General features: G+C 52.6%; 1 protein-coding gene across 1 annotated transcript; it reads right to left on the reverse strand.

Annotated features, from left to right (window-relative positions):
• Nucleotides 1-1,356: 1,356 nt before the first annotated feature.
• Nucleotides 1,357-26,093, reverse strand: KLHL17 (kelch like family member 17). The gene is made up of 12 exons (XM_067310997.1): nt 25,993-26,093; nt 14,080-14,333; nt 13,555-13,676; nt 12,865-13,086; nt 11,657-11,773; nt 10,159-10,372; nt 9,904-10,048; nt 9,124-9,291; nt 8,658-8,746; nt 7,485-7,558; nt 5,766-5,947; nt 1,357-5,095 (listed from the first exon to the last, which is right to left on the reverse strand). Exons 2-12 carry the CDS (start codon nt 14,288-14,290, stop codon nt 4,867-4,869), a joined length of 1,773 nt encoding a protein of 590 aa, XP_067167098.1. The 5' UTR covers nt 14,291-14,333; nt 25,993-26,093; the 3' UTR covers nt 1,357-4,866.

Below are 26,093 nucleotides of genomic sequence, written 5' to 3' on the forward strand. Positions count from 1 at the left end.
GTCGGTCCTGCAAATACGCATCCTCTTGCTCACTGGGACACCAACGACCACCACTAACAGGCTGGCGGGGCCAGGCATGACCTGCAGGGGAGGACAGCCCCCACTCTTTGGCTCACTGCGCACGCAGGCTGGCAGGGCAAACTGCTCCCCCACACCCCCACTGCTCTGCTTCCAGGAGCAGGAGTGCCTGAACTGGAGGGGAAGGAGTTGGGCTTTTACAGTGTGGTAGTTATTTATAGAAACCTGAGACAGAAGCAAGAACCTGGAGAGCAGTGAGAAAGAGGACGTGGCAGGGTAACAGCTGGGTCTGGCATGACTATTATATAGCATCAGGGTGTTACTGCAAGGTACTAGCACACATGCAAGGGAAAGTTCCCTTTCAGTCCCCACCACATGTTTGTACCCCTTGTCATGCAGCTTCTCCTTGCCCTTTTTGCCCTCTGCACCCCCCACTACCGTGAAATGAGCTTAGTATTTTCCCCACAGGCAGCAGTGACTGGCAGCAGCTGGTGAAGGCAGATCTGACTGCTGCAGAGCCTTCCCTGCTGCTGCACGGGACCAGCTTGCTACTCCTGCCTCCAGGCAAGATGCATGTGACAGCTGGAGGTAAAGGAGGATGTTTCTCATCTGGATTTCATTTCCAAGGCAGGGGAAGGCTGTCAACAGCAGTGGAGATTGGGACACCCAGGGAGTCCAAACTGCTTAACCAGATTTTAAAGGTAGGGAGAGGTATCAGTCTGCCTCTAAAGCCCCTATGTTTCAAGCTGGTCTTGCCCAGCGGCCTCCTATACCATCAGCATCATTGTCTTGCTCTTTCCTTCTGCAGGGTTACAACAGAGCAGGGGAGAGCTGAAGATGGCTCAAGCACAGCACCCTCTCCGGGAGCATAAAACACCTTGTGCACAGGAGAGCAACCTCTTTGGCCAGGCAGCCGGCACAAAGCTGCTGAGCGTGGCACCAGGGCCTAGAGGAACCAGGGCTGAATTGGGAGCTGCTCTTTTTGACTCACCTCAGGTTCCCCAAAACAGCAGTTCCTTTAAAGCTGGCCCTTGCCTCCTCCAGCCTCCTGTGCTAACACCCACAACTGCAGGGCCAGTCCAGTGAGGCCTGTCCCAGACGGACATGGGTCCCTGCTCCGTGCACATACCCCGAAGCCCAGAGCAGCTGCACCCAGAGAGATGAGACTTATTCAGTGGCTGCTTGGACACAGACACACAGCAGCCCGCCATGCACATCCTTTGCCTGGGGGCTCCTTCTCCACCTCCACACAGAGCAGTAAAAAGAACAGCTGCATGCCTTCTTGGGAGCAGAGCCAGGGAAGAGAAAGGAAGGACGCACAGGGCAGGATCTGGGATTCAAGAAAACATCTTTATTGTACACATTGGCTTGTATTGCTTGTATCCCCTCCCCAGTCCCACATAGTGCAAAAAATTCAGAGAAACAGAGTTGCACATAAATAAGTCAGATAACTTACAGAGAAATCAAAACAACGACAGTTTGACATGGAGCAGACCAGGTCTGCCTACCAGCAAGACCAAGCAAACCTCTCCCCCAGGACAGGGCAAGAGCTCCTGCTTAGCCTTGCCATCTCACTGCAGACTGACACCAGGATCCCTGGGTGAAACATGGCAACACACACAGCCTGGAGCCATCACCTGCTTAGGGACGCTCCTTAGCTGGAACAGCTTACACAGAAAATTGTACGAGTGATATTTTGGGCAAGACACCACTAACTAAAACCGGCTGAGAAACCACAGACAGTTGACAGTCCTCCTCCCCTCCTCAGATAGGGTACTACACACACACAGACACACACACAGACGCACACCCCTCTCCAAGGCCATCGCCTCAGCAAGGGATTTGCAGCACCAGAAGCAATTCCATCCCTGGGATCTCCTCCCAGGGCAGATGCTGACACCTTGTGTCCACACAGTGTGGTTTGGGGTGCTCTGGACCCCCACAAGCTGCTGGGGATCTATTTCCCCTTTTCTTTCCTTTTTTTTCCATTACAGGAAAGCAGTAAGCACCTGCATAGTTAGTACATCAGAGCCACAAAAGGATCCCTCCTCCCCAGGCTTCTGCAGAACAGGCTCAGTGGTGAATATTGCTCGGGACCCAACCAGTGGGCAACAGAAGTCACACTGCCTGTTTATCTGCTCCCTCAAGAGGCAGAACAGCATTGCACGCCATTTATAAAGTTGTCTAAGATTACAGCCGGGGCCAAGGGGACACAGCACAAATGTTCTCCTCAGCCAGTTACACTGCTCTCTTCTCCTCTGCTTTTGTCTGCCTGTCACCTCTGTAAGGCAGTAGCACTGCTCATGCTACAGCAGCAGTAGCACCAGCTGGTAAGAAGCTGAGCCACTGCTCCAAAAACTCATTCCTTGTTTCAGCTCAGTCCTGTTTCTCTCCTCAGCAGTTCCCTTCCGGCCCCTGCATTGCCCTTCCTTATCGCATGGTGCTGCCTTCAGTGGGGTGGCTGGTCTCTCCTGTCCTTATTCCATCCCCTTGCCTTACAGAGGCCTCAGTAGAAGCCCCAGCATGCCAGGCCAAGTCCCAGCAGCCAGCACCGTTCACTGCTGACAGGCCCATGACTTTCAGGCTGGTCCCCCTTCAGAGAGGACCCCAGAGCCAGGGGCACCTTGAATATACCGGTTGATATGAATCCAGCAGAAGACTAAAACCCTGGGAAGAAAAGGATGGACATCTCTCACATGTGCGCACGCACACACACACACATGAGAAACAGAGCACACTTCACGGATTTCATAGTTTCTTTGAACCAAGCAGATTTGTGTGACCTATTTATGGCAGCCCTACTGCCATGTTCACCAAGAGGCAACTTGCATGATCAGAGCCTGGACATTCACAGGGTGTCCTCTGCAATATAGAGGAACGGGAGAGCTGCTGAGCTGTGACTGTGTCAAAGGCTTGGCAAGTGAGATGGGAACTAAAAGCAGATTTGAAGTCTGTTCTAAAAGCCAAAGAAATTCTCCACAGCCTGAAAGTCCAGACTTCATCTTTGGAGAGAGGCTGGGGAGAAGCAGCCTAGATTTTTCAGAAGCAGCTGGTAATTTCAGGTGTCCAACTTCAGGCACTGTAAGTGGGCTTATAAAACATGGTGGGCACCTGTCCAGGAGAAATCAGATTGCAGTAGAAACTCTCTTAAGTTGGGGAGTCCCCATCTCTCCTCCAACTCTCCTTTTGCCCCCCCCCAAAAAAAGAGGGAAAAAAAATCTCTAACCACTTTAAAAAATTTAAACCAACAAAAACCATCACAAGTGAAATCTAAGCACTGTAAGTAGGAAAGGGGAAGAAGTAGAGGAAAAAGGATAAAGGAATAAATTAGAAAAAGGTCTTCAGTTAATACCATATTTCCAATGCCAAATTTGAACACTATCGAGGTGACTCATTCCTCTATGATGGGGAGAACACCTGATAATCTTTCTTAGTTCAAGGCTCATACACACATACACACACTCTACAGCATACACTTTAAAAACTTCCGAAGCCACCACCCAAAAGGTTTCATGGCACAGGTGGGTCTAGAAGCACAGGCCTGTGATTACAATTCTAATTTATTCAACCTTTAGTTAATTTAAGTGGCTGCTTAATTGCCAGGAAGTTGCTAATTGCAAATGGTCCCTTTCATGCTCTTTTCACTGTACACAGGGTATCTCACACATGCACGCGCACCCACGCATCTACAGAGAACGCCTTCCAGAGCACAGCCGTCATCTCATTGACAATTAAAAAAATAATTGTACCCTTTTGCTGCCTTAAGTGCAGATGGGATAGGGAATACCAGGAGAGTGTAAAAATAAAGGGCTGTTAAGTCAATAAAATTTAAAAAATTTGCATTCAAATAAAAAAAGGCAGAAAATAAAGCAAATAACGCCAGGAAACCCTCCTCATTTACAAGGCTGGACTGTTCTTTAAGAACCAAGACCTTTCCATAAGCCCAGAATCTGCTTTGCAGAGGGAAACAGCAAACTGGCCAATCTGTTCCCCATCAAACTGTGAACCAGAACCACGTGCAGACAGCAGACACCCGCACAGTCGCTGAACCTCGGAGAGCAATGGTGTGGATGCGAATAAGTTCATTCAACCCATCCGCCTGGCTGGGCACTCCCCACAGCAATGGTCAGTTGGGATCTCAGTGAATGAGGTGGGACCAGCCAGCTATGGAAATGGAGGGTTCACAATGCTGCATCCAGCTTTATCTCCATACCTTGCCTCCTCCAGGCCCCATCCCTTAGTTGGGCTTCTTTTGTTTGTTTATTTTAAGGCATCAGTTAGACACCATTGAGAACCATGCAGTGGTCTCAGAGTCTTTAACAGTGCACAATAGACTTGGTAAAGAGTTTGGCTACAGTGACATTCAGAGGAGCGGTTATACATTCAGCCATGTCCTTGGGAGGAGTGCCGTCCACCTCGGCCACCCTGCAGGACTCCTGGAAGCCTCTGAGGCTGGCTGTGCTCATATGTGTGGCACCGGCTGGATAATGTTAATCCAAGAAGCAGCAATGGTAAAGTTTCCCCTCCCCAAAGAAAATATACACCTTTTGGGTGAGCGGTGAGAAGAGTCCGAACGGAGCTGAGGGCACCCCCTCTCCCCATCAGTTGGGAGAAGGGCCCTCGTAGAGGAAGCACATTTCTAACCACCGTTGTCCTGCTGAACCGCTGTGTGCACCAAGAGCGGGGATGGCCCCGCAGGGCTCACAGGAGTGCTGAGGTTGGAGGCAGCAGCCGGTACCTTTGCTTCCCTCCTACAGTGACCGGCTGCCCCGCGAGGCAGGCCGTGCTGGTCTGGCACTCCGCCAAGCGCCCCTGTCCCCTTGAGGTAAGGTAGGCCCTGATTCTTTGTCAAAGACTCGTTGAGGACACAGATAGGGTGGGCGAAGAAGGGGGAGGGAAGTTGAGCAGCTCCAGCACAGCCACCCCCACGCTGCTCCGCCGTGTGAACATGCACGAGGCTGCCACCCACTTGTTGGTGCGGGGGTTGTACTTCTCGATGGAATTCAGGCTGGAGCTCCCATCATTGCCACCCACTGCGTACAGCCACCCGTCCATGGCCACCAGGTCGTGGGTGCTCCTGGAAGGACCATGCAGAGACCACAGGGATGTGAGGGCCAAATGCAGTGTACGTAGGGTGGAGGGGAGCTCAGCGCCTCAGATGGACTGGCCAGAGTCTGCCACCCCCCAAAAGGAAGTGCCCAGCCTCACAAATGCCCAGTGAAACTGAACTGCCCAGGCTCAAACAGCAAAAGTCAGCAGCAAAGCTCAAAATAGAGCTTCAAGTCTTTCTCCTCATCTCTGATACCCCCTTCAACTAGAGAAGCATTACTTCTAAATAACAAGCCCTAGTAGTCTAAAATCCTTGGACTTCCAAGCACAAAGCTTTCCTCAGCCAAGAAACATCTACTTGGCCTCAGCCAGCTATACTGCCTGGTCCTTTACAGCCACACAGAGTGCTGAGGACAAACCCCTCTGTAGACAACATCTGCTGCAGAATGTCCCTCATCTGCCCTGCTGGCACACACATACCAGTCCCTCACAGTGCAGCAGGGAGCGCGTGTTGCCTTTGTGCAGGCAGCACAGAGCCAGCCAGCTGCAGGGCTAGCCAGCCCCTGGGGCATGTCTGCACTTTCCTGTTTGCAGTGCCACAGTAAGGCAAGGCTCTCAGTGAGATGGGTTCACCGTTCCTGACTGCAGTGGCTCAGGCTCCCCAGCAGCTCAGGAGGGGTCGGGGCAGAGTTGCTTACCTACGGATATTCATGGGTGCCACGCTCTCCCATGTGTTGGTTTTGGGGTTGTAGCGCTCAACAGAGTTAAGGCAGCTGGTCCCATCATTGCCGCCAGCCACGTAGAGCATCCCCTCCAGCACAGCCACTCCCGCACTGCTCCGGCGACTTAACATGTTGGCAATGGGTGTCCAGGTGTTGATCTGGGAAGAAGCATGGTAAATTTGTGAGCAACACATACAAGTCACTTTCCACTTGCCCCTGCCAGTCGAGTCCTGTGATGCCAAGCCTGCTCTAGCAACTCAGCTCCTGACACACTGGTCCTCCCCCAAAAAGGCTTTTTCAGGGACCCCAGTTCTTTCCCTTCACCTGCAGGGTCAGGGGCATTGGGCAAGGAAGGAGCAACCCTCAGAAAAGTGCTACTTGTAGCAGAGGCAATTAATTGCTAGCACAGACTAGGGCATCAGCTAAATGGATTGCAGCACTGCTATCTGGCTTCTCAGTCACACACACACAGGGGCAACCCGGCTATCCAGCTCAGCTGCAGTCAGACAACAGCATCCTGCCTGCGCCAACAGCAACAGCGTGTTGGTAATTGTAAGCCTTCTCTCATCCCACAGAAAAAAAATTTTTTTGAGAGATCACAATGTCGTGAGGCAACAGAGGGAGGAGAACTCTGCTGCATGGCTTTGTTCCTGCCAAAGTACAGGAGTGCACACAAAGTATCACTAGTCACAAATTCCCACAGGACAGGTTTTCCTTCCCACTTCCAGATAAGTGCCTCTGAGGCCTGAGAACATGGAATTCTGGGACACCCTCACTTCTGTGGCTCCAGAAGGTCTTTAAACTAAACCAAAAATCAGAGTTTGCAGGTGAAAAAATCTCCCACAGGAAGAACCGCATGTTCCAGAAGAGACCTCTGCCGACAGGCTCAGGAAAGCACAGCCTCAGCTGGCAGAACTCCTGCCATCCCAGGGGCCTAAGCACAGAGACCTTTGTACCAGGCTGCCAGTCACATTACAGCTGAACCCCAGCCCAGTCACAGAGCTGAGCTGTATCTATTTCAGATCTGTACAAGTCATGGCTGTGGCTTTTCAGCTCATGGAAAATCTCCAAGACTTTCTCTTTGATCTCTTTGCAGCAACCCAGCCTCCTCTAACAGAGCTGCAAGACCCCAGACCCAGCACACATCCCCAGCCTGCTGCAATCACAGCTAACTGCTCTGGATGGGCATGCAGCAAAGATCTCTTCTAGAGGCTGGGACATAGCTCATTGCACAACCAAGAACTGTTCTTCCTAGAGAACTCAAGCTGACCTACAGAGAACAGGGATAGAGAGACGATTTCAGGGCCTGCATGGATGAATTTTGGCTCATTTTGCTCTGGATTGCACCTGCTGCTGCTCGGCTTCTGCAGAAGGGCAAAGGCTGACAGTCACTTCCCTCTCATAGTCACATGTGCTGGCTTAAGTCACGAAGGAGGCAGGCATGCCTATGTTGCACAGGCTTGTGTGGGCACAACTTCTGCTCCACTGCCACTGCAATATTTTGCCAGGAAGTGGTCACATCTTAAGGCACGGTGGCTGTTTGTTAAGAGAACATGCATAGCTTCTCTCTCTCACTGTGCATTAATTTCTTTAGCATCCTGGTGTGGCCCTCAGCTTTCTGCAGGACCCTTTCAGGCACCCATCAGAAGGGGAGAGGGAAAAAGGGTTAGTAGGCATGCTTTATCTTGCATTTACCTGGGGCTCATACTTTTCTACCGTGGCTAAGTGGGATGAGCTGTCGTATCCCCCAACAGCATAGAGGTTGCCATCTGCAAAGGCAATCGCATATACAGTTAGTCAGTAAGCACAGCCCCAGCGTCAGCACAGCCTCCCACAGCTCTTGCATGGGGTCCCAGGTGCTATCAGCTGAACCACAGTGCCTCCCACTTCCCAGACAACCCAGCTGCTCTCAGCATGGCTCCCACAGCTCTCCCTCCCCATTGCAGCACAGAGTATTGCGAAATATTCATCAGGCAATTCCTCTGCCATGCTGCAAGGTTCCCAGAGAGCTTGTCCACCTGCTGCTTCCCAACTTCCTCAATACGGATGCTGCAAGTACTCCCCGCCTGAGCAGTAGGTTATTTTTAGCAGGAGAGGCAAGGGAAGGCCAATAGGGCCATGGCAGGCAGAGAGTGTGAGTTGGCGATGGAGGAGAAGGAACCTCTAAGTCAGCACTGAGAGCTGAAACCAGAGACCAGGGCAGGGGAGAGGCACCCCAGGGACACCACACAGCATCAGCAAGGCATGGGCTGGGGGGAGCAGCGTGCTACTCTGGCACCCCACAGAGGTCCAGCACCAGATGGGGTGGGGAGTGGTACTTGCATTAACCCCGTATCTGCACTGGACAATGAAGTGGCCAGTTGTCACACTGCGTCCTCCTTAAGGACAGAACTCATCCAGCAGGGTCAGGAGACATCACAGCATTGCACCTAATGCTGTGACACCCCACATACGGCAGTTTTGACTCTGCACAATTACTTGGATTATCAACAAAAGGACCCTTTCACAACAGAGGAGTAACAAGGTTTTCTCTTCGCTTCCAGGGATGGGACATCGTCTGCAGCCAGTCCTCTTGCTCCAATGTAGAAAGGAGCACAGAGGAGCTGATGAACAGGTGGTGGGGCATTGGGTCCCCTGGGGAGTTGCCTCCAGAATGTGATGAAACCTGTTAGGGAGGCTGAGGAGGAAGGCAAGGGCAGGGAGTATGTCAGGACATGGCAGAGGGATGGCTGGGCTACCCAGACCCTGAGCTAGGGAATCTGAGAAGGAAGGGGCAGGAACTGGAACAGAAAAACATCAAAAGGCACCACTAGAAATGCAAGAGATGGTCAGCACAGAAGTCAGTCAGGTCCTCATGCCTTCACCCACCTAGCGTTGCTACACGGACATAGCGTCTCCTGGTGCTCATGGCAGCGATGGATGTCCAAGTGCCTGTCAGAGGGTCGTATCGCTCTGCACTGCAGCAGGCAGGGACAGAGGAACATACGGTGTGACACTAGCAAAGCCCAGGTCAAAGCCCTTTGACATAGGTCCTCGTGAGCAGCTCCCAAGGAAGCTGCTACAGAGAGGGGAAACAGAGGAAGGAGCTGACGAGGGACATGTTTTATTGTGACAGATGGCTACGAAATATTTTTTCCCCAAAAAGAAACTTTGCCTAGGCCAAAGACACTGGGCTCCTACCCGGGATGGGGAAGACAGAGAGCTGGATTGCAATAAATCTGTTCTGGGGCCAGTCCATCTGCCAGGAGCAGGCCTCGTGCACTCCCCAGGCACCCCGCACCAAGGACAGTGCACGTAAGAGCAGTGGAGGAGCCTGTAGCAAGGCAATCCCTACCTGTTCAGGCACGAGGCCCCATCATACCCCCCAGCGGCGTAGAGGAGCCCATGAAGTGCTGCTACACCCAGGCAGCTCCTCCTGGTGCCCATGGAGACCTCAGGCTGCCAGGAGTTGGTGACAGGGTCATAGGACTCCACTGTGGCCAAGTCAGATGTCCCATCATAACTGCAGGGAGAAAAAGGAAAAACATGTAAAAGCTGGGGAGCTCGGATTGCAGGTGGGGCTGTGAGCCAGTCCCAGAGCTCAGGAGTAGACCAAGGGCCAGGCAGGCACAGCCTGGCTTGGGTCTCTATCACTGTCCCTCTCCTCTGAGCCCAGCTTCCTCTAAGGCTGGGTACACCAAAAGCACGTGCAGAAAGTGCAGACCTCTTAAGTGAGCTTTCCTGTGTGTCTGCAAGGAAAGCGTGTCTCAGAGGACCCTGCACACTGGATCAGAGGTGGGCTGGGGATCAGCAGGCTCTTAACAGCCTGCAACATAGGGCTGGGGCAAATAGGAAGAAATGATGGGTGTCTAGGATGTAGACACCTCCAAACAGAGTGGGCAAACTCAGTGCTCTGAACAGCTGGGGCAGGGAAGCAGTTTTCAGCTGCTTTTCCTTCTGCTGTTAGCAACCCAGAGATGTCTGACCTCTCCATCAAGAGACTGGCCCTGGGTGGTTCTGTTGTCTCTCTTTGCTACCAGAGCGGCCTTGTGCCTTTCTCACTCCCGGCTTTGTTTAAAGGCCATCGCAGGCAGCTGTGCCAGCTCTCTGCACACAGGTCCCACACCCTCCTTACCCGCCCACAGCATACAGCTTGTTCCCAATGGCAGCAACGCCCACTCTGGCCCTGCGAATCGACATGGAGGCCACCATGTGCCACCGGTCCGTCCGCGTGTCATAAGCCTCACAGTCCCCGTGGATGGCGAATAGGCTCCCCCCACCTGCACATGGGACAGCAAACAGAGCAAATGACAATCCAGAGGCCCTGGGAAGCAGTGCGCATGCACGTGAGTGAGCGGGGGGGACCGTCCTCTCCCCAGCACTGCCTTACCCACAGCAAAGAGAACAGTGCTGGCCCCCTCGCAGCGCCGTGGCCTCGTCCTGCTGTTGCTAAGGACTCCTCTCTGCTCTGGCATGAGGTGATATTTGAGGGCTTCAATCAACAGGTCCTTGCACTCCGAGTGGTGCCGCACCAGCAACTCTGTGTCCACGTTGCTCATGAGGAAGTCCCGGCTCAGCAAGGGCAGTCGCACGCACTTCATGAGCTGAGGGGAGAGGAGCCATGCCCCATTAGCAGGGCAGAAAGGGTTTTGCACAGTGCAGGCCCTGCATCTCCCTACAAGCCCTGGGAACCCTGTTGAGGCTGACTCCACCTGAAGATGTCATCCTGCTTGTTTGGCAGGACAGGCAGCTGATGGCAAAGGGCACCAAAGCACATCCAGCAATTCAGCCTTAACATCTCTGCAGAGCCAGGAGCCCTCAGCCTGGCAGTGACGCATCCCGCTGCCACCTCCAGATTCTGCCTGACCCTCTACCTGTGTCCACATCCTCTTCCAGCACTTATATTACTACCTCAACAACTGCTCAGCTTCCCAGCTTGGGCTACCAACAGTGGTCATCAGGGGGCAGCATGCACCCAGACACCACCCTCCTCTACCCTGTAGAGCCCATGTCCCATGTTGCCTGCATGGCTCACAGGAGGGATGTTTGAGTGCACACAATCAGCAAAAGTGGTGGCAGACTTTCTCCAGGGTTGGGCTCTGGGGTAACTGGAAGCCCATGGGAAACCCTGGACAGAGTCTACTTCATCCTGCCCCATCTGAGTCCCAGCCTTCTGGTGGACATCACAGGATGCTTCCTCCCAGTGTTCCTGCCCTCCTGCCTCCCTACACACAGAGAGCAGAGAGATGCCAGTGAACAGGGTGCACTTCCCTAGGTTTCCGCTGGGCACGGACAGCCTCAATGGCAGCGTGAGGCTGCACCCGCGAGGGGGTGCCCACAGGATGCCTGGGCACTGGCAGCCCCACACTGGAGCAGGCCCACACAAGCATCCTTGCAGGAAAGGGCTTAACCAAGTCTTTTCCAGTTGGATCTTTGGCAGGCAGGAGGCTCAGAGACCCATGCTCTGAGGTGCAGATGCATGGAGACAAGAGTGTGAATTAGAAGAAGCCTCCATTCAAACATCTGGCATTTGAGGATGCATGTGAAAGCTCAGGAAGTCTGCAGGAAAGGCTGACCTCCCTTGCTGTCCACACCCTCCTTGGGGAGTCTCAGTGAGGGTGACAGCTCTGTGTGCCTGAGCTACCAGGGGTCAGACAGGCTGTCTCTGTTGGATATGTCTCTAACTTGGACTTCACCCTGGACACTGTGGAGAACTGAACTCTCTCAGCAATGCCCCCACCTATGCCTGGACTGGATATGACATGGCAGGGACCAGCTGTCCCCTCCTCCGGCCACAGTGCACCTTCCTTCAGCCCTGTATCCACCCAGACCAGACACTCAGAGCTGGTGGGGTGGAACCAGGCCACCCTCTTCCCCAGCAGGCTCACCCTGGGGACATGCTGCCTTCTGCTGTCCACATCATGTTTGACCCAGCTGAGCACAGCCCGATACACTTCCTCTTCCGATGGCACATTGAGGCTGTCACTAGAAATGAGGTCCAGCACCTGCAGAGGGAGATGGAAAGGGCAAATGTCACCTGGCACAGTTTGGGAGCAAAGGGCACATTCACACACACCTGAGTACCTGGTTCAACAGAACAGCACTGGCAGAAGCAAGCAGCCCATCTTCTGTAAATGCTGTTGGCTGAGAGGTGTACAGCTCTTCTCTCTCACTGGACACAAAAGGAGCCAAAGGGCAGTTAGGTCCCCCGTACTAGGCAGGAAGAGCTGTGCTTCTCCTCTCCTGACAGCACCAGTATGGATACAGCTCTGCCCTGGATTGTTGCTCTTAGTTCACTCCCCTGCTTCTTTGTCAGAAGCTGCTGCGACGCTGACACTTCCAATAAACATCAGTGAGATGAGGCAGATGACTGGGCTTACATGCTAGCATCTCACTTCAATATTTCATGGGATGGAACCAGGGGCCTAGGCTGTTCCCAGTATACTGGCTTCGCCTGCCGAGGACAGCAGTGATGGAGCAGGTGGGGACACATACCCACCTCTCTCTGCCACACACCCAACTGCCCCAAGAAAGGATGAGGGGAAGTGTCTGTATCCCGATGAGGGACCACACAGAGCTCGGTGATGCAGAGCATGGGCTGGACAGGTCGGAGCACCTGCTGGCCAGGCTGTAGCGCATCTCCCTGCAGGCAGCGCTGAGCCAGGGGCCATATTGGCACACATGAAGGGCAGTCGGAAACATTAGCTGAGCTTTGAATTAAACATCACAGCTACATGCCCAGCGCAGCCAAGCCTGCCTGCAGAACAGAGGTGAACCTGCCAGCTGTCTGGCAGCTTGCTCCTCAGCCTGTACTCTCCTAGGGAGAGGGCAGTATGCTCAGAACTCATGTGGCAGGCACCAATGACAGCAATAATTCTCCCTGCTACACTCCCATCCCTCTTACACAGGGGATTAAGCTCTCTGCCTGACAGCACAGAGGGAACAAAACCACAGCACCTGGGTACAGTCTTCCTGCCAAACTCTGTACCTTCAGTGCATGTTCCTGGGGCTCTTGACATGCAGACTGCTCCTTTCAGGACAGAGCAAGAAAAGCCTTGCCAAAGCCAGACCTTCACACTCCCATCAGGTGCCTTACCTGTTTAAGAGGCAGCAACATGAACTCCTCTGTCTTGGACACCTCCACGAAGTGTTGGAGGACATACTTGTGTGCAGACTTGAGGAGGTCACTGCAGGAGTGTGTGTCAGCAAAACCCCGGATGCCTAGGCAGTTGGATGGGTCGAGCTGGCTGAGTAGGAACTTGCAGCAAGCATCCCGCACACCATTGAGTTGAAGCAGGCTGGCAGCAGGAAGGAGAGTCTGGCAGTGGAAAAGGACAGGGAAAGGGGGAATTTCCAGAGCAAAAAACACCACTTTCAACTTGATCCCACTGCAAGTCAACAGCAGAACAGGCTTACTGAGCACCTTCATGCAAACAAGCACATAAAGGACAAAACACTCTTTGCTTCCAACAGGACTAAGCTTAAAAAGAGTTAGGAGAGACATCCATACCCCCCCCACATAAGGCCAGGAAAACAGCAGAAGAACTGCAGATGCCCAGGATTAGACTCGGCCATCGCAGAGTGCTTGGAGCAGCTGTTCCCAACTACAGCAGTTGCAGGAGCCACATCCCTGGACTTGGGGAAGCAAATAAACTCCCTGACCACTGCTAGACACATGTGTCATCACAGAATGACAGCTGAAAGTCCGGAGCAGAGGGAGCCCCCAGGGGATGAGTCTTGTACAGAACGGCTTTGTGGGGAAGAGAGATTTGGGGGGGGCTCCTACCTGCACATTCCCCTCGCCCACCACAATCTCGGCTGTGTAAGCGTATTGCACCAGCTGCTCCAAAGCCTGTGGGTCAATATCGTGCAGCGTCACATGGGTCTGGCGGCTCTCACTCATCTCATCTGGGGCAACACAGATACAAGACATGAATGAAGCCCCACAGCAGGACTGCTCACCCGCAGGAAGCCTCAGCTGTGCTTAGAACAGGCCACATCCTCCTCCACAGCCCAGCATTACAGCCAAGGAAGGTCTCCCACCTACGTCTCAGCAAGGAGCAGGGGTCCATGTCTGCAGGATGGACATCAAGACACCTGTGCAGGTGGTTACGAGCAAAGGGCTTCATGGAAGGGACTCAAATGAGGAATGTTATTACACTTGCCCATAGAGATGGCAGACAGGCACAATACTTCCATAGGGTAGGGCAGTAGGAATAGGGAACAGGAGAGAAAGGGAAAAGGTTTGCAGGGAAGAGAGGGTTTAAGAGTGGGAAGACCCTGGCCAGGGGGAAGAAAGGACACTACTTGCTTGTGAACATGGCGTGGAAGTACGGGCTGCAGGACGCCAGCACCACCTTGTGGGCCTTGATCTCCTTGGTACCCACATGGAGCACGATGTCGCAGAGCAGCCCCCGCTGCCGCATGCGGTTCATGCACACAAAGGCGTCATGGTAGTGCCGCTTGGAGTTGTGGGAAATGCTGTGGCCGTCACGGTTGAGGAGCTGCACGCCACCTTCCATGGCCACAGGTGGGCAGGCAGTGGGCTCTCCCTTCTCAGCGTCACTGATGTGGGGGAAAAACAAAGCATTAACCAGGGCAGGAATAACTCCAGCTCAAGACTCTTCCAATGGCCCCAAGTATGTTTGCCACTGCTTAAAGCCCCTGAATAAGAACAGCTTCTCTCTTACAGGCCCCTGCCAGGGAAACATCATCCTGCTCATAATCTAGCAATGGCTTTGGGGAGGGGACAGTCTCTGGAAGAATGTGAGTGACACCAAGTGATGCTGAGGGTCTTCACTAGCGTGTGTCTAGTGCTGACACTTACTGCTTCCCCGCTGTGTTTATCGCTGGATCAACACCCCCCTGCCTTCAGAATGATACTGCTGTACAACATACGTGCTCACAGTGGTTTTCCCTGAAGTTGCACTTTCTCCAGATCAGCCTAACATTGTGCATATCCATGCAACATCAGCAGAAGCACTGACCTTAGTAGTATCACCAGGGCATGCCAGATGTGCATCGATCAAACACAGCTTAAATAAATCACTAGGGACAGCAAACATGACAATCCTCATTAGCCTAAACAAAAAATAACCAGGGAATCCCGTATTTTAAGATGTAAGAGTGATGTTACAGACCACATTTTTTTGAGCGTTGGCTGTTCCCTTCCAGCTCCCAGAAGATGCTAGAAGATTCATAATGCACCTGCCTTCTGAGATTTAGGCCAGAGAGCTGCCGCCTTTCCTGTGCCCATACAATTCAGGAGGATGGGTCAGAGGGCAAAGGCAACCATAGCAGAGCCGGATAGTCCCAGTCCAGAACTCTGCAGACCTGGTGTTTGACTCTCCATGACATTTTACATTTCAGGCCTCTTTCCTGGCAAAGGTTGAGGATTTTCAGATGGTCAGTTAGGAAACAGAACACACACTTTAACATCCCGATCTTCCCTTCCCTCCTGTGTTCTCTAATCAAGCATGTCCAACCTCACCCAAAACCCAAAGCTTCACCAAACAGTTCTGCTCCAGCTTTGCAGACTCCTGCACTAACCCAACAGGCAGTTTGGGCAAAGCAGAGATCTATATCTTCTTGGAACCAGCTCCAGCTGAGACCCTGGCCGCCCTTTCGAGAGATAACTTTGAATTTCAAGTGTTTTTTGCTTTACAAGACTAACATGAGGGGCAGACAACAGAGGGGCACTGAGTGGGTGGCTGGGACCTGGTGTAGAACTCAGTCTGCATACACGCACACGCACACAAACACACACAGCTGAACACAGTGGGACAGTCCTTCCACAGAGCAGAGTCCAGGGAGGGGAACAGGGGTATAAACTGGACCAGTTGTGCAAGGGCATTTGTTGTGCAAACACGTTTTCTCTTTCCATGCCATGTGCATCTAAGCTGCTCACTGTGTTTTGAAAAGCATTTGACAGTCTTCCTGCTAGCAGCACCCAAAGGAAAGGTGGAGGAGTGAAGAGAGAATGAGTGAGCAGCAGGAGGAAGAAGGGGGAGGGAGCAGGAAAAAAAAGCAGCTTAAAGAGAAAAAAAAAAGAAAAAAGAGTCAGTGTGCTGCACTCTAAGCGCCTGCCCCCGCATCCCTGCAGCGAGAGAATCCCCTCAGCCTCTGCGTTCCTCACAACACCTACACGTCGCCAGCCGTGCTGAGCCTAAAAATAGAAACCCACCGTGCCGAGCCTACTCAGCATGAATGCAGCCATCTACTCATTTTTAAATAGCACTTGTATCACATAGTAGAGTCTGGGGGAGGGAAAAAGATGAATAAACATCTTTCCTAAACAGGAGAGAGGCCTGCAATGCCCTCTTCTATTTGCATCATCAAGCATAACGTGAGATTCCCCCTCATCTCGCTGTCAGTGGGGAAGACTCACGGGCACAAGAGCAAAGGCTGTTGACGCTTTCCAGCGATGGGAGCGGGAAACTATTGTGCCCTTGAAAGGAAGATCCCATGAGTTAACTGGTCTTCTCCCATATACCTCAACTGAGCTTTTCAGAAAGCTGCAACATTCCTAGGACACCCTAGGCACATTAGTTAACATCTGCAGACAGTGTCATGTGAGAGATGCCTGCATGAAGGCAGTTTATAATTATTAGCATCTCTACCTGGGCTCAAGAGCTCATTTCCCAGGCCTGGTTTAGTGCCTGAGAATGGGCTTTGCTCACACTCCTTTATTTCCATCCCTAGCTGCAAGCCTGAGGGTTTTCCTGACCTGCTCGAGCTGGTTTACCTTTTTAATATGCTACTGGGCATACTTCTCCCCATCGGTATTTCAGTCACGTCAGAGCTCTAATTGAGAGCACTCCCGTGGCCCCTCCTGAGCATTGCTAGCAAGGGATGGGAGCTCCAGGCTCAGCAGCAGTGGGAGAACATAACTGGGACGATGCAGGACAAGACAGATAAGTAGGGAGACGATGGGATTGTTTCTCACTGTGCTCACAGAGACTTGTGATGAAAGGTTCGCCTTTGTGGATACCACACAACTCATCAGCCCTGGCAGTGAGGGGAGAGACACGGAGGGCACAAGACACTGAAGGTTACTGTGATGCCAATGCATCAGCTACAGCAATCAAGCACATTTCCAAAGAGGGTCGGGAGTCCTGGGCTCTCTTCCCAGCCCTGCCACTGAGTCACTGCACAGCTTTGGGCAAGTACCAACGCAGAGAGTGACAAGGATGACATTATCTTTCCTTGCAATGAGCCCCACAGCCAAGAGGTAGAGGCCAGCCACTCTTCACTCCCTTCTCACACACACCCTGCTGCCACCAGGGAGGGAAAGCGGGCACCTCACAGAGCCTCAGAAGAGCTCGCCTGAAACATCCCCAGCGCCTCCCAAGCCCACACTGCTCTGCACAGCACCCCAAGCCATACAACCCAGCTGCGTCACTCCTGCTTGCTCTGCAAAGGGAGATGCCATTCCAGCCACTGCACTGACACGAGGTTCCCAAGAGCATCCCACACCAAGGGACAGTCCCTCCCTTCCCCGTACCCTCCTCCCTTAGGATTTAGACAGGGAAACACAGTTCCTACAGAGCCTTTCTCCCTCCCTGTAGGCCACACACGCCAGCACTCACAGACATGACCGACAAAGACTGAGAAACCCAGAGGAGCCTTGCTACGCCAGACAGCCGGGCCCTCCAGCAAGCAGACCTTCACCTGGGAGCACTGCTCAAGGCTCAGCACTCGCATTTAAACAGACAGAGAAACACAAACCACAACTGTCTTACGTGATGACAACTCCAAGCTCTGAAGAGCTACTAAAGCAAGCACCCTCCCTGCTGGCAGCCGATCCCCCTGCTCCCCTCCCAGGAGCCGCGTCCTACAGCTCGGTGGGTGCAGAGGAGGTCCTGGAGCAGTTCCCCACGTGCATCCAGCACACGCTATTCTGTCTCACCCACAGCACCACTAGAAAACACTGCAGTGTGGGCACCGTGCAATATCCACCCATCACAAGGATGGGAAAAGACAGGCATCCAGCTCTGCCATTTTTCTGGTGACCCAGATAGCTTCTCTTGTCACCGCTGAGTTTACGTTTCCAGCCTTGCCAGCAGGACACTTCTCCCATCACGGCTGACCTGACCCACAGGCAGGCAGCCTGAAGCAACTTTGTTTGATGTTTGTTTGCTACAGCCACACTAGGGCTTTGGCAATCCCTCCCCTGCAGGGCTCACCCACCCGCTAGTCACCTTGGGAAAAGAACACCTTCCCAAAGGGCGGTGAGGACTGGCATGGGTCTGGCCTGAGGCTCGCAGCAGGTACAGCCCCTTCAGTCCCACTTCTTAGCCCTCCTCCCTTGCACCACGCACACGCACACCCCCAGCTCTGAATTAACTTGCCCCCATTAGAGCTCTTCGGCCTTAACTGGTCAGAATATAATCAGTCAGCAAAAAGGGAAAGCACACCCCACTGCTGCTTGTGCTGATCCCGCTGCCTGAACTCTCAGCCTCACTGGCAGGACTAAAAATTCCTCATTTCCTTTTGAAACTTCATTCCCAGGAAATGAAGGTCTATGAGCCCTGCTAAGATATAATTAATGGGGAAAAGTGCCTGGACCACAGGAGACAGTAAAGCAGTGTCCAGAGCCCCAGTGGGGGGAAGTAAGCACAAGCCCGTTTTTGTGGAGCATGCAGCAGTGTGAATGCACGTGTTATGCATCAGCTATAATGGATGCAGTGGCTGACTTATAATAACTCTTAGGTTATGACAAAAAAAAGAAGGCGTTTGTTTGGCTCCTATGCGACAGAGCATGGTCATGCATAACAGCTCTGTTAATTAATGCAAATGATCCCTGCCCAAAGGGAGGTCTGTTCTCTTTGCACAAAAAAACATATTTTGCCGAGAGTGAAAGGAAATGCTCTGAGCAATAAACAAGGAACAGAGGATCCTCCAGGGAAAGGTTCAGAGCTTGCCCTTTTCCCAGGAAGACCTTGGAGAATGGGTTTTTGTTGACAATCCTGGATGGAGATTTTGTGCCCACCAGAGTAGGAGACCACAATGACACATCCTGCGTAGCTGGCCAGATGTTGGGGGACAGTCTCTGCTGAGGAGAAGGTGACATTCCCTACTCCAAGGTATGACATACAGTCATTCCTTAAATCTGTTGCTTCCTTGTGTGCCTCTTCCTGTATTGATATCTCAGTGCCTCTTTTCTGGTAGATCAGCTATACAGCTGTGTTTTGGGGGCAGTGCTGCATCTGCCACAGAGGATCTGGAATTAGACCTTCAGTTTAACCCCTAAGTCCTTTCTGCAACCCACCTCTACCCTAGTGCGTCATGGCACTAACACTCAAGGAGGAACATGGCTCCTTGCGCTGGAACTGAAGGCAGCACAAACTAGATCAATAAGGTGGCACCATGCTGCCAGCTTCCCTTTCAGTGGACTGGTCTTGGTTGTACCTGGGAGATGGAAACACTAAGCAGAAATCCTCGTTTGCCGCAGAACTCCTCTGACTCTGCCCCTGGGCAAGAAGGGGCTGCTAGCAGCACCACTTCTGTTGTGCCCAGCAGGTTCAGATTTCTATTCTGAGTTGTGGAGCCAAAGCAGCACCCTCAACAGCACAGCAAAACCCACCCTACAGCACAGCAACAGCATGGACCTCGCATCTCGGGGAAAGGGAGCTTGACAGTGGACTCACAGGCAGAAGTCAGCGCTTCCAAGTGCATTTCCATCTCCCCTACACCAGAAACCAGAATTCTTATTTTTAACCCCTCAGAGGTGTCACAGTTTCCTAGTCAGCAGCCTCCTGCAATTCAGTGTTCCCCTGAAGAACTGAAATACACACTATGCATTAAAGCTCAGGGAACAGTTAGACTGGGGGCTGGCTAAGGGGACACATCCAAGCCCCTGCTTAGCTGTGCGTGTGTTGCACAACCACAGGCAGCTTCCTTCCTCTTTGGAGCAGGGCTGGGGGCAAGATGTGCTCCTGTGTTCCTGAGGAACGTTCCTTCCATTCAACACACGAACAGCTGAGCTGACAGTAACAATAGCTGCTGTCGTGCTGTTGCAAAGCAAGACCACTAATACGGCTTACGCCAACATCCAGAGATCTAACTGATACACTGCAGGCCTGCAACTTTTCACCTTCCTTTTTGCTTTTGGGGAGGTCACATTAACTTGCGTGTAGGACACCACCAGGCTGAGCTATCCCTTTTCGCTGAACCCTGTCCACTGCCCTGAAGCCCGCACCTAAGGGGAAACTATTAAACTACCAAATGACTTACAGTATTTTTGCATCAGTAATCCTCTTGCAGTAGGCATTTCCAAGACACCAGAGCTGTTTCACAAGCTACAGCAGACATACAGCACCTCCCCTTACACCTCAAATCTGGGATATCCCAAATTCTTGCTTCTTTCAGAGGGCCTGGCACTGGCCATTATAAAATATATTGCATTCCTATCTTTCCCACTCCCTTCCCCACAATAAACACAATTGAACAGGCTTGGAAGTTACACAGTGCTATATACCCAGGGCTCAGATGCAAAGCAGGCACTAAATCTAGGCAGCTGTCCATGTCAGGGCCTGTCCTGCTAACATCACTGATACAGACAGAAAACTTTGTCCCTTCAATACCACATTTAGGACTTCAGCTCCTTCTCAAACACGTTACCTGCATCCAGGTAAATTCAAACAGACACTGTTGGTATGCAGTAGCTCGTATTCAGTCTTTATACAAGAATAATCATGTATTCAGTCTAGAAGAGCCAAAGCAAGTAAATGAGAGGAAGCAAAGGGACCTACTAGATCAGGACTCCTCCTGGGGGATTACAAACACCATTCCCTTTCTTGCTGCACCACCAGCTTCACATCCTCCAAAGTACGCCCTGTGCTGCAAGAGGCCTTTGATTTCTTCTGCTCATCACAGCTAGATGCAAGGCAACGCAGCCAAACAGCAGGATAGGAAAGCAAGTGAACAAGCTGCTTCAACCTGCAGATCCAGTCACTGCTAGTGCACTGGCTTATTTACAGCTGCACCTACAGAGAGGCAAGGAGAGCAAATATTGACTCAAATATGACTTTAATGTGGCCCGGGGCAAAAGGAGCTGGCATTCCTGGCACCAGCTCTGCCTTCAGAGGTGTCAGGAGGGACAGTAGGAGTAGGAAGTTGGCAGCCTCAGACAGCCAAGGTTGAAGACTTGGACACCTAGCACCCCTCCGCCAGCTCCTGATGAATATGGTAGAGGACACGAGTGCATCAAGAACACACAGCCCTCGAGAGCTGCAAGGATAGATGGCCATTACAAGCATGCATCTGAACCCTAGATACCTCCCTCCACACTCCTCTCCTCTCATTTCTACCCCAAGGACGTGCAGAGCTCCCACTAAAGGATTAGTTGCAGCACCTGGTTCCCCCACACTCCCCTTGACCACAAGTCTACCTTCTATTCCCCAAAGCCCTGTGCTGTGGACAGGGGAGCACGGCTTGTGCCATGCCTGCCGATCAGTGGGATTAATCTACTCTCAGCTAGCCTCAAAGCAGCATGGGGCACCACAGACAGAGCTGAGACTGCAGGGCTGAGAAACCCCAGCTCTCAGTAGGTTTTTTTGTTTTTTTCTTTTTTAATGAATTAGGCATAACTGACACGCACTGAATCCTCCTGTCTAGACATCTGCAGAGGAGTGACAAGCTGCCAGGGAGGATGTGGAGCCTTGGCAAGGGGGTGGGGAGGACAGGGGAAAACTGCACACAATTGCCAGCTCTATAGCAGAGAGACAGTGCTGGCTTAAGGCAAGGAAGAACATTCAGCATGTTGATCTAGTCAGTGTCTTTCAGCAGCTCAGTGAGTTGTAATCAATAGGTTCTGGAGCACACAGAAGGCTGGAGGTCTTTTCTCATCAAAGCCTGTCTCCCCATTACTCTTGGGCAGTTTTGTTTGGAAACTCAGCATGAAGTTGCTCTCAGTTAGCCCAGCTCATGCTCAAAAGTGCCTTTGCTCAGAGAGGATGGAGTACAAGGCAGAACCTCAACGCCTGCACCAGGACATTCCCATACCTTGAAGAGATAAAGGGCTCTAGCCTGGCTGGCTTAGTGCCAACCTGGCTACACACTCTTCTTCCTCTGTCATGCACACTTCACACAGGCAGCAACTCTTCCTACAGACATCTGCAAATTCAGCTTTCACCTTCAGTGTTCTGCACACAGGGGATCACAGCAGCTCCAAGCAGGACTACATGCCTGATGGATTTAGAGGAGTCTGTGCTAACATTTGGGTCATATTAAATAATTGGTTGTAAAGGTCAGTACCTCAATACATTTGGGACTGCTCAATTCCCAGGCTGTAAAGATGCCTTGAGATACTCAGCAAAATGTGCAGGTCTCCAGCCGCACCAGGATCAGAGGGCAGTTCCTACAGTTCAACACAAAGTACACCAAAATCAAATCAAAAGGAGACCTTTGCCTCTGCCAAGGACCAGAGACGTTGGTCATGCCTTAACTCCCCCTTCCCAGTGTCCACCAGCAGACACTGGAACCAAAATACTGTCATGTCCAGTGCTACTTTATGGCACAGGCAGTATCAAGCTTCTACAGACAGGCATCAAGCAAGTCTCCTCTGCAGTCAGTAAAGAGTGATAGTTTGCAGTTTCAGCTGTACTATCCATCACTGCGGTAGTCCTGATCTCCCTCTAGCCTCCTCTGTGACAGACATCTCCATCCTCAATTCATTTTTCAGACAGGTAAACAGAGAAAAGACTAGAATGCTCAAAGTCACTTGGAGGTAGCCCATATCAGAGGAACTCAATATTCCTGGCTCCCAGACTTGCTCAGGAGCTGCAAAATCCTTTGTCAGCAGCCGCTCAAACAGGGATAGTGCATTTTACTTGCCTGCTGTGCAGGGTGATGGTGTCTTGCAATAGGTGGCAGTGGACCAGTACAGAATGGGTCGTTACTACTCAGCAATGTCCTGACTTCAGAAGAAAGTGATGAATACGATGAGACTCCACATGACTTATCACTTGGCTTCTAAAGAGAAAGGTGCCTATATGAAGTAAGGCAACGTGGCCTAGTGCCTATAGCAGTAGAGTAGAAAAAAAAAAGAAAAAGCGCTCTGGTCTCCTGGCTGCAACTGGGTGAGTGAATCTTTTACAGACAGTCAAGCCAGGGAACAATGCTGCTGTCAATGCTCTGTAAAGCACCGCTTATGAATGACTGCATGAAACAGGAGGTCATGTTCCTGAGAGCCCTCTAGAGCCCTCTTTTCCCTGCTCAGAGCTGAGGTTCTGTTCACAGCGCAGTGCTTCCTCCCAGGCAGCCTTTTGTGAGAGAGGACATTCAGCCTAAAACAGAATTGGAGAGTGATGAAAGCAGCCTGGGGATGCAGGAAAACAGAACCAAGTTATGCAAGGAGAACGGCCAGCACTGGGATCCTAGTGAGCCTGTGATATGGAGCCACATCTCCTATTGAACCACGCCTGGCCAGAGGCCAAATCTCTTCACCTGAGCCACTCCAAAACTAGAAAACATTTACCCAGGACACTGTGACAGACCATCCATCATGGAAGCCCTCCCTGAGTCCTGGACCATTTACCACAAACTGCACAGAGCTTTCAAACCTTCATGGTCAGCGCAAGGGTTCAGTAGCATTTCCTGGCCAAAGAAGGGAAGCTGGTGCAAACAGATGCCTCTGGACTCTCGGCAGTGAGTTATATACAGTCCCTCACCATGCACAGCTAAAGCCCACCGAAGGCAAAGGCCAAGCTCACTCAGCTGTACCCTGTGCTAAGTGAATGTTGTCTTCTGCAGGGCAAGGGAGAGTGCAGGAGTTCAGCCCAGTCCAAGCACAGGTAATACGCCAGATCGTACAGTCAGCGGCTGCAGCCTGGCCTCATCCCTTTAGCAGAGACTGCACGGCCCCCAGCACGTCTACAGACAGCTTGCAAAGCCTCCTACTGGCCTCAGTCATCATGGGGGTTGGCAATGCAGACATACAGGACCATGTAAGTAGATCTGCATTCCCTCTTCTGAGCAAGCTCAATGCATCACTTCATGGAGCACTGGAGCTTATTTTCAAGCCAGGAAACAATTAAGAGAGTCCTCTCACATCCTCTTGCAGGCAGCAAAGGTCACATACACGAAAGCTAAGCTATGAGGAGCACGTGACACTACGCCTTTGAGTTTGCTGGCATGTTGGGGACCTGCCAAGGGCGGTGGGTCCCAAACCCTGGGAATTTCAGCTGAGGAAGCTCCAACTCCTGTCCATGAGGAGTCACATCCTTTAGAAAAGGCAGCAGCATTTGCAGCCAGTTCTAAGAGGCCAAACAGAAAGGGGAAACTCTCTGACTGACCAAGACCAGCTTATCTAAAGGTTCGGAGACAAGTTACTAGGACCTGAAACAACGCAGAACCAGCACCACGACTTCAGTGTGGCTGCTCCATTTCTGACTTGCTGAGCCTGAACGCACCAAAGCAAGGCCCAAACCCAGAACAGTCTCTCCAGTAGATTTCCAGGATTCAGAGAAGGCCTGCCTTAATTTCCATGTGCCGCTCCAGACTGATTCTCATGAGAGCAAGGTTGGACAGCCAGCAGATGGGCTGATACAGCAAAGAGGTTTCATTGCCACCCTCACCAAGCCGGCCTTAACTGGTAGGAAGTATAAGGGACCATCCTTGCTACCCCAGATGCTACAGAGCAACTCCATTTAGATCCTAGACAAACAAGCAAGAGGTCCAAGAGAGTGGACCCTTGCCAGCTCCTTGCCTGGTCTGAATTAGACGCTATTTGCTCAAATCCATGAATCAGTCATTTCTCAGGAAGGAAACTCAGATCTTTACACCTATGGTCCCTAAGAGTCTCAGTCACTGCTATGTTGAAGAAGATATCTCCACCGGATGCTCATGGATCAGGAGAGAAACTTTGGGTGTAGAGGGGAGAGATCGCACAGAGGTGATTGCTTGACACACAGGCATCACAAGTCTACCGCAAGGTTCTTACCCCTCTCCCCATCGTCACATGCAGCTCATGCCTCATGACCATCAGTCCTGAAACCAGGAGGTAGCTCTTTGGAACTCGTTTCAGCTGTGCCCCATTGCAGGACACGACAAGTCACCTACATCAGTTTAGTGCACTTGGAGACTGTCAGAATTGAAAGTACATGTAAAACCACATGTTGCCAAATCACTCCTGAACTAACCTCCCTCCTCATGGTCTCCAGCAATGGCAAGTGCCCCCAGATGGCCTTCACTGGACAGCCGCCACCCAAGGTAACAGAGAGCTGCCTTACCACCATTTCCGCACTCTCCTAACTTGGCACAAAAGCCCTGTCCGTCAGTGGATGTGCACCCACTCTCAAAGAGCAGGGCAGCCCCCCGCCCGCTGCATTCCTTCCTTGCCGTGGCGGAGCCGAGATCCCAGGGCTGACACTCCTTGGAGCGGGAGGTGTTTACTCAGCCAAAAAAGCAAAGCCAGGTGCCTGCATTGGCCTGCTTGCTCCCGAGGACCACCTCCACAGTCGGAGAGCCTGGAGCTAGAGGCGTGCTCTCTGCCCTAACGGTCACTGCAGCAGCCACGAAAGCCTCCCCGAGTGACCAGAAAAGTCCAGGTGACATTTCTCCCTTTGCCCTTCAACTCCCACACAGCACACAATACCAAATAGCCCGTTTGCTTCCAGCAAGGTTTAACAGAAACGCAACTCCATACGGGAGGAGAACCTCCACGCAGCTACGCTCTGGGCCCCAGGATCTCGCACAGCTCCAAGCTGCAGCTTTTTTCCTTAGCTGAAGGGATCACTCCATGACTTGGCAGAGGCTGGGGAAAGGGAACACGTTTCGAGCAGAAATGCTGACAGCCTCAGCTACGCAGGGATGCTGAGATACAGAAAACAAACAGCAGAGGCAGCTGTTCGGGAAGGAGATCAGTTGTTTGCAAAGACACACTGCATCTTAAGCCGGCACGCAAACTTGCTCGCAGGGGAAGGGCGCACCCAGCAGCAGGGCAGGGGCGCTGCCGGCGAGCCACAGCCAAAACTCATCCCGGGCGTCCCCCGCAGCCGGGGGGCGGCTGCTGCCGAGGCCGGCCGCGCACGGCCCCGCTCGGCAGCCGATGCCCCCGCTCCCCGGCAGCCCGGCGGCGCGGGGAGGCTGCCCGCTCTCCGGCCCCCCGGGAGCCCGCTGCGGCTGCCCCGCCCGGACGGAGCCCGCGGGGCCCCGGGCTGCCCCGAGCCGCCCGCCCGCCCTCCCGCCCTGCGCCTCCGCGGGGCCGCGCCCGGCTACTCACGGCTCGGCGCGGCGATGCTGCGGGCGCCGCTGCGCTGCGCTGGCGCCGGAGCCGGAGCCGCCGGCGGGGGCGGGCAGGTGCGCGGCTCCTCCTCGGGGCCG

Source organism: Apteryx mantelli, chromosome 26 (assembly GCF_036417845.1).
Source record: "Apteryx mantelli isolate bAptMan1 chromosome 26, bAptMan1.hap1, whole genome shotgun sequence".
NCBI classification, from domain to species: Eukaryota; Metazoa; Chordata; class Aves; order Apterygiformes; family Apterygidae; genus Apteryx; species Apteryx mantelli.